General features: G+C 39.4%; 1 protein-coding gene across 2 annotated transcripts; it reads right to left on the minus strand.

Annotated features, from left to right (window-relative positions):
* Positions 1 to 231: 231 nt before the first annotated feature.
* Positions 232 to 6,382, minus strand: NEIL2 (nei like DNA glycosylase 2). 2 transcript variants are annotated; one of them, XM_081944483.1, is made up of 5 exons: positions 6,191 to 6,382; positions 4,903 to 5,107; positions 3,823 to 4,163; positions 2,858 to 3,054; positions 232 to 1,377 (listed from the first exon to the last, which is right to left on the minus strand). In XM_081944483.1, the coding sequence occupies exons 2-5, from the start codon at positions 5,038 to 5,040 to the stop codon at positions 1,058 to 1,060; spliced, it is 996 nt and encodes a 331-aa protein (XP_081800609.1). In that variant the 5' UTR covers positions 5,041 to 5,107; positions 6,191 to 6,382; the 3' UTR covers positions 232 to 1,057. The 2 variants fall into 2 exon arrangements, with proteins under 2 accessions (XP_081800609.1, XP_081800608.1); XM_081944482.1 differs by having other exon boundaries at positions 6,134 to 6,382.
* Positions 6,383 to 7,058: the final 676 nt, after the last annotated feature.

Raw genomic sequence — 7,058 nt, forward strand, 5'->3', positions numbered from 1 at the left:
TATACATCTGAACTAGATTGTGTTGTTTCTACATGTCATATATGTAGGTGCATGCATAATTTTGTATTTATTTACTTAGTCATGTTTATGTGGTGTATATTGGAGGTGGTGACTCTTTCAGAGCTGTATGCAACGAAATTTCATGTTAATGTATGCCAATTAGTGTACATTCAAAGTGACAAAGTTATTCTACGTTCTACTCCAATCATGTAAAAATCAGCACAAGAAATGTTTCATTCAAACCAACAAGTCATATTTTAATGAAATTCAGGAGCTTCCATGTACAAGAGCGCTTTCAGTTTCAAATGAACAAAATTCTAAGCCTCTTTTCCCTACTATATCAAGATATAAATTGAGTAACTGAGAAAGTGGAGCTTTCAAACTACCATCTTTGTTATTAGTAACCTTAAATATTTGGTTTGTTTGATCTTAACCTCAAACACATTCAAATTCTAGAATAGGGTTGCACCTTCTAATTCCTCACAGCCAGCTCCCATGCTTTTGTTTTTATGGCTTACCAATATTTGAGGTCAACCATAAATGGATTCCTCATTTACAAATCAAAGCTAATTTGTATAACTTTAATCCTTAATACTACCCCAGATAATTAAATAGGGTGCAAAGTCTTATGTAATTACAATGGTAATTATAAAGAATTGTTTTGACATGAGTCATTCCCATAATAAAAGAATATTGGAATGAGAATCTGAAATAAATGTTTGACCTTGTGTAAATCCAAGACAAGAATGGTCCAGGCATAGAGAGCATATAGGTGAATGGAAACCATCCCCTCCCTCTCTCCAAATAGCTTCATCATTGGTAGCAAGCTTCATCTTGCATGCTGCATTTGAAGATCTTGAATCATTTTCATTAACCGCAACTCTCCAGGTACTACATAAGTGGCTACTTGGACTGTGGAAAGTGATGGCTCAATCCACACGTTATGTAATTGCAAATCTTAAATCCCTTTAAGGGACACATTCTCTTTGAATCATAAACTTGTTCCCTGATTTCCACATTATCTCTCGGAATCATGCAACCAAAGAGATTGTGCAAATCAGGTGCCTTGTATAAGAGGCATATGCACTTCTTCAGGTGGAACTCGAGGCTGGCATTTTGGACACCACCACGTAAGTCTTTTCAACCCATCCGGTGGTCCAAATGTTTCCTTCTTTACCTCATGCCCTTTGGGGCATTTATCTTTCATGTAAATCTGTAGCGGCAATCTTTGTCTTCCCAGCTTGTTGTGGAACCACGCCAAGCTGAACTGGACAACATGATCGAGCAAAGATTTGAGATCTGTGGATTCCAAAGAGGAGCCAAGGGACAGTGGATGGATCTTTGCTAAATACAGGGCCTCATTTTTAATAACATTTCCTGGAAGAGAAAAGAATTCAGGAGAAAGTGAACAGTGGAGACCCTATAAAAGAAAGTGAAGTGAAAAAAGTAATCCTTATGCTAAGGATTAGCCTTTCCAAACTCGAGTCCTTAAAGGAGACTTGGGAAACAACCCCCATCATTCCTAACAAATTATCAGGGTAGTTGGGAATCACCGGAGGTGTACATATTAAGGAAGGCTGCTGTAGGGCAGGGTGAAAACTTAAAACTAGAAAGTTCAGCTTCAGATCTGAACTCTCATTAATCTTCATGGCTAACCTTGTATCGGTTATTCAGCCTAGTTTGTCCTATCTCACAGGGGATATCAAGTGGAAAACACAAATATGTTCCTTGTTCTCATTTTGTTACTTTAGGAAGATATACAAATAGACACGATAAAAACATACACTGCTCTAAGCTATTTAGGAACTGTAGGCAGTTAGAAAACATTTTAGTGTTTTATGGGATGTGCACACGAAGCGAACCAGTAGCAACGCTGGTAGGAACCCCCCACCCCTTGCTGTCGTCCCTTTCTTCTCTTGCCCTCAATTGTTCCCAGCACTAGGCTCTTCTCCAGTGAGTCCTTCCTTCTCATTAGGTGGCCAAAGTATTTGAGTTTCATCTTCAGGATCTGGCCTTCTAAACAGCAGTCAGGATTGATCTCCTCTAGGACTGGTCCAAGGGACTTGCAGATGTTTTCTCCAGCACCTCAATTCTTTGGCGGTCAGCCTTTCTTATGGCCCAACTTTCACAGCCATACACTGCAGCCGGGAAAACCATAGCCTTGACTATACACACTTTTGTTGGCAGGGTGATGTCTCTGCTTTTTAGTATGCTGTCTAAAATTGCCATAGCTTTCCTCCCCAGGAGCAAGCATCTTTTAATTTCTTGGCTGCAGTCCCCATCTGCAGTGATCTTGGAGCCCAGGAAAATAAAATCTGTCACTTCCTCCATTTCCTCCCCCTCTATTTGCCAGGAACGAGAGGGCCAGATGCCATGATCTTAGTTTTCTTAATGTTGAGTTTCAAGCCAACTTTTCACTCTCCTTCTTCATCCGCATCAAGAGGCTCTTTGGTTCCTCTTCACTTCCTGCCATTAGAGTTGGTATCATCTGCATATCTCATGTTGTTGATATTTCTCTCGGCAATCTTAATTCCAATTTTTGATTCATCTAGCCCCATCTTCCTCCTGGTGTGCTCTGCATATAATTATTTTGGATGTAAACATGTAATTGCCATCTTTTTAAAATGGCCGAGATATGTGTATTATGGACCCTGTTCCATTATTGTCCCTCAATGTAATGTTTAAATAGATGTCAAAGATCCCTTTTTAAGTCCATTCATTTGCAAAATTCAATCTTCAATAGAATTGCTGCCCTGCTAGATTACAACCCCTGTATATTTTGCAACGACTCCCATTATACATCCCAAAATTAAACATGCATGTACATTTTTTATCTTGGTATTAATTTTGAACCTACCTATTCCTGAGAAATTACTTTGGTTGAGGAGCATGTAGCACACAGGAGTATCCTTTGCAAGGACCTCCAAACCCCGCTCCCGGTCAAACTCCAAGCTTAGGATGTCAGTTGCTGGATCGGTGCTAGGAGAAGAGCATTGCTGAATGCGGCAGTTATAAAATACCAGAAAGTTCCCAGCATCAAAATGGAGAACCAGCCTAAATATCCAAAATGAAAACAAACACAGATTAATTTAGACCAGATGAGCTGAGCCTGAATTTCATGGGCCATATGTGACCCTGAAAAACATAAGAGATTATCTCCAAAACCTTTTTTAAACTGTAAGTTTTAATGTGACGGAAAAGGAAAAATGATAAATGCATGATGGATAACATTAATTTATTAATACCGTAAAATGTAACTGACTAAATGCAAAGAAAACATTTTTTCCTGGCCCCAGCATGCCGTTTAAAATAATATTCACTTCTTGGCCAAAAAAATTACATGTTTTTGCTTTATTTTATTTTTAAAAGGCCCTGTTGGGCTGTTTTCAGAAGAACTAGTCCAGCTACGAGTAGTCCTCAATGTACAACTGGTCATTTAGCAATTGTTTGGCATTGTGACAGACACGCCCCCCCTTCCCAAAAGTAATTTACAAACTGATTTTGAAATTATAACATCAGCCCCACCTGGTGGCCATATGACCACATTACTGTGGGATCAGCCCACATTTACAACTGTTTGCAAGCACCCCTTAGTCACATGACCTTAATTTATTATGGTTTTTTTGGAAACCAGAGTTTACTTCTGATTTCTAGCAAAAAGCACTCCATTGCAAATTACAAAAAGAGTTGTAAAATCAGATCCAGTCATGTAGTAAGCCACTTTATGACCGCCATGACTTATGACCATAATTGCAAGGTTCAATTACGTCTACCTGTATAACAGTAGAGTAAAACGCCCTTTGTAAAGCTCAGAGTACTAACCTGGGAATTGGATCTTTCCAGTCACCCCTTTTGTTTGCTTTATTCGCCCTTGCAAACTCATTGGCTCGCATGCTTCCGTACAGGCCAAAGTGGAAGCGGAGCCATTTCCAACTCTGCCCATTATTATTATCCATATCAGATGCCAAACAGCTTGCTGACTCTTCTTGTTGATAGCATTCAGGATTGCATGTTTCAACTTCATTTTCTTTCTGGCCCTGGAGAAAGGAACTGCTTCCAGACATTTCCAGTCTTTGTTCAGACAAATCCGAGGATATGCTGTCATGACTGGGCTTTAATTTCTCTTTGGTGCCAAAAGCCAAAAACAAATTCTTCCCATGGACCTGGAAAAAAATCATTTAAAAAATATCACATTCTATTCCATCTTCTCCATTTTAGTAACCCTGGCAGGACTCCTTTTTTATTCCTCGCTTCTTTTTGTTTATATAACTTCTCTAATGATTAATAAAAGTGCAGGGCAGAGAAAGAGAAACAGAGTGGCCTGTTAAGTAACAGAAACATCTGGGCAAGCCTTTAGTTATGAAGCAGGGATTCAGGCTAGAAGATCTCTATTGGGTCCAGAATGGAATTCTTATTAGGATTTCTTAAATCTAAAGCCAGCAACATGGCAACCAAAAGCAGCACAATCTACGTAGCCATCCTACATGGCAACCTTGGACAAAGTTATTTTTTAAATTAAATTTCAGAAATACCAAATCTATTGGGATCAATACATATTCCAACATGAAATCTTGAACACAGGTATCAAAATATTGTCAAGACTTGGGTCATTTTAAAAAAAAAAGGGGAGATGCAGTCTCCAAAAGGTGGCCGATAGTTACGTTGCCAAAAACCATACATGAAGTACAGGGATAATAATCAAGTCTCTTAATTTGCCTGGAGCAAAAAGCTATCTTCTGTATCTTTCTTGGACTGTAGTATTTTCTACCGTATATGTTAATGATGTCGTCTGATGTATAATTTTTTAACAATGATAATGTTGGCAAAACAGCATTAATGCAAAATAAGGCAATGTTGCTATTTTAAAAAAGAGTTAAATATTTATTACACAGCAAAACTCACTTGGATATCCCACAGTGTCAGTGTTTTCAGATCATCTGGATTGATCTGTCTAGTGCTTCCTCCCACCTTAGATACCATCTTCCCTACATAGGGAGAACACAGAAGCTGGAACCTCTTTACAGAGGGGCCTTCTGGCATTGTTGCAAGAGCCCAAAACTGGGGATGACAGCTGAGTTCCTGACACTCTGGACAATCAAGTTCAAGGCTGAAAGAATGTTGGGGAAAATGGTTAAAAATGCCATTCTGTGTAATAAAATGTCTGTTCCCATGATGGCCTCCAAGCTTCTAGTCTGAACAACAATATCAAATATACACTAAGACTTGCAGTAGAGTGGCGGCCCCTAACATAACAACATTAACCTTTTTAAATAGCCTATTATAATCAGTTGGATTTCTTTCCAATAAGCCCCATGAATTTGTACTGATCAACTTTTATGATTAAGACTGTAACTAACTTGCACAATTGTGTAATCCCCCCTCCCCCCAGTTTGGTGCAAGCACTTTTTAAGAGGGGAAGCCACATTGTTAACTCTTTCAGACACTTTAGTGAGACCTCTGGGAAGGCAGAAATGTCAATTCTGGCACTACCTCCCTAATTGTCTGTTAGAAAACATTTAGTAAAGTACACTCAGCCAGGAAAGACTGTTAGAGGATAAACATGTAAACACCACAGATATGACATTTGCAGCATCCCCATGCTCATGTGATCAAAATTCAATTGCTTGGCAACTGGTTCATACTTCTGACCATTGCAGTGTCCCAGGGACTAGTAAAGTCAATGGGGAAGTGAGATTCACTTAACAACCAGTTTACTAACTTATCAACTGCAGTGATTCACTTCAATGTGGCAAGAAAGATAATAAAATGGGCAAAACTCATCTAACAAATGTCCCACTTAACAAATTTTGGGGCTTAATTGTGGTCGTAAGTCAAGGACTACCTGTGCAAGAATGGTACCGCGCCTCACCTCCAAACATGGCAAACATTTGGTTTTGATGTTGCTCTGACCATTTTGAAAAGAAATATGTCCCAGGCCCTAATACAGACCATCCTAGGTTGCTTGTCGCCAGTTATTTATAAGGATTTGCATGCTTCTGATACCACCGATTTTTTTTTTCTTTATCCACCAACAGCAGTTTGAAAATACAAACGGAATATAGTCCATTTACAACAGCTATTTGGAGCATTATAGGGGAAGGCGTGTGTCTGCAACACAAATCCAACTACATACATCTTACACTGGAGGCTCCTGAAAGTTGTAATAGAAGTCAGATACACGCGCACTCACGTCTAGTCGGAAGAAAATGAAATGCAGATGATACGATCAATGATTTTTTAAAAAAGTTATTTTCCTCTGTAAAATTTAAGTAATAGGACCTGAAGCCACCAAAGCTTTCCCGCTTCGGATGGCTTCCTGCCTTCTTTCATTTCCGAGCGAGAGTGCTCCCGCTTCGCCTATTTGCCTTCTGAAAGGAACTCTCTCGGCAGACCTTTCCAATCGAGAACCGAACTGCTCCTCTCCATCAATCCCTGCGCAGCCCATCCTACCCTGCGAAGAGTGAACTAATTGGGGCTGGGGGAAAGCCTTGGAAAGCCCCTTATTCCTGTTTGAACTGCAAGAGAAAAAATTGAGGCATATACAGTCTAATTGTGCACCGTTGTGTTCCCACAACTCACTAAAGGAGGCGAAGTGCAAAAGCATTTGCACAAAAAAGCAAAATTTGTCTAGCATTAACTTTGGGTAGTTTTGCAGTTTGCGTGAATGTAGCCACAGTGAGAGAATAAGGTATCCTTTTTCAATAAAGGAGAACATTCGTAGCTCAGGGTTGAAGTGAAGGGGGGGCCTTGATACTCTCTGAGCTTGGTTGTTTCTTGCAGACGTTTCATTACTCAGACTAGGCAACATTATCAGTTTCTGGCCAAGATCTGTTTAACTTGTACATGTCTTAATCTTGTATTTTATATTATAAAATCTATGTCATATAGTATGCCTTATTTTAGTTGGGGTGCTTCTGATAGGAAAAAAACAAACCTAGTTTGGGTAATGAAACATCTGCATGAAAACAATCAAGCTCAGAGAGCATCAAGGACCTCTCACATACCTTTTCCTTGGTTGATAACCTTCATTTTCAAAGAATTTGGCAACTCGGGTAGAA

This window comes from Natrix helvetica (assembly GCF_964273705.1).
Source record: "Natrix helvetica genome assembly, chromosome: 2".
NCBI lineage: Eukaryota > Metazoa > Chordata > Lepidosauria > Squamata > Natricidae > Natrix > Natrix helvetica.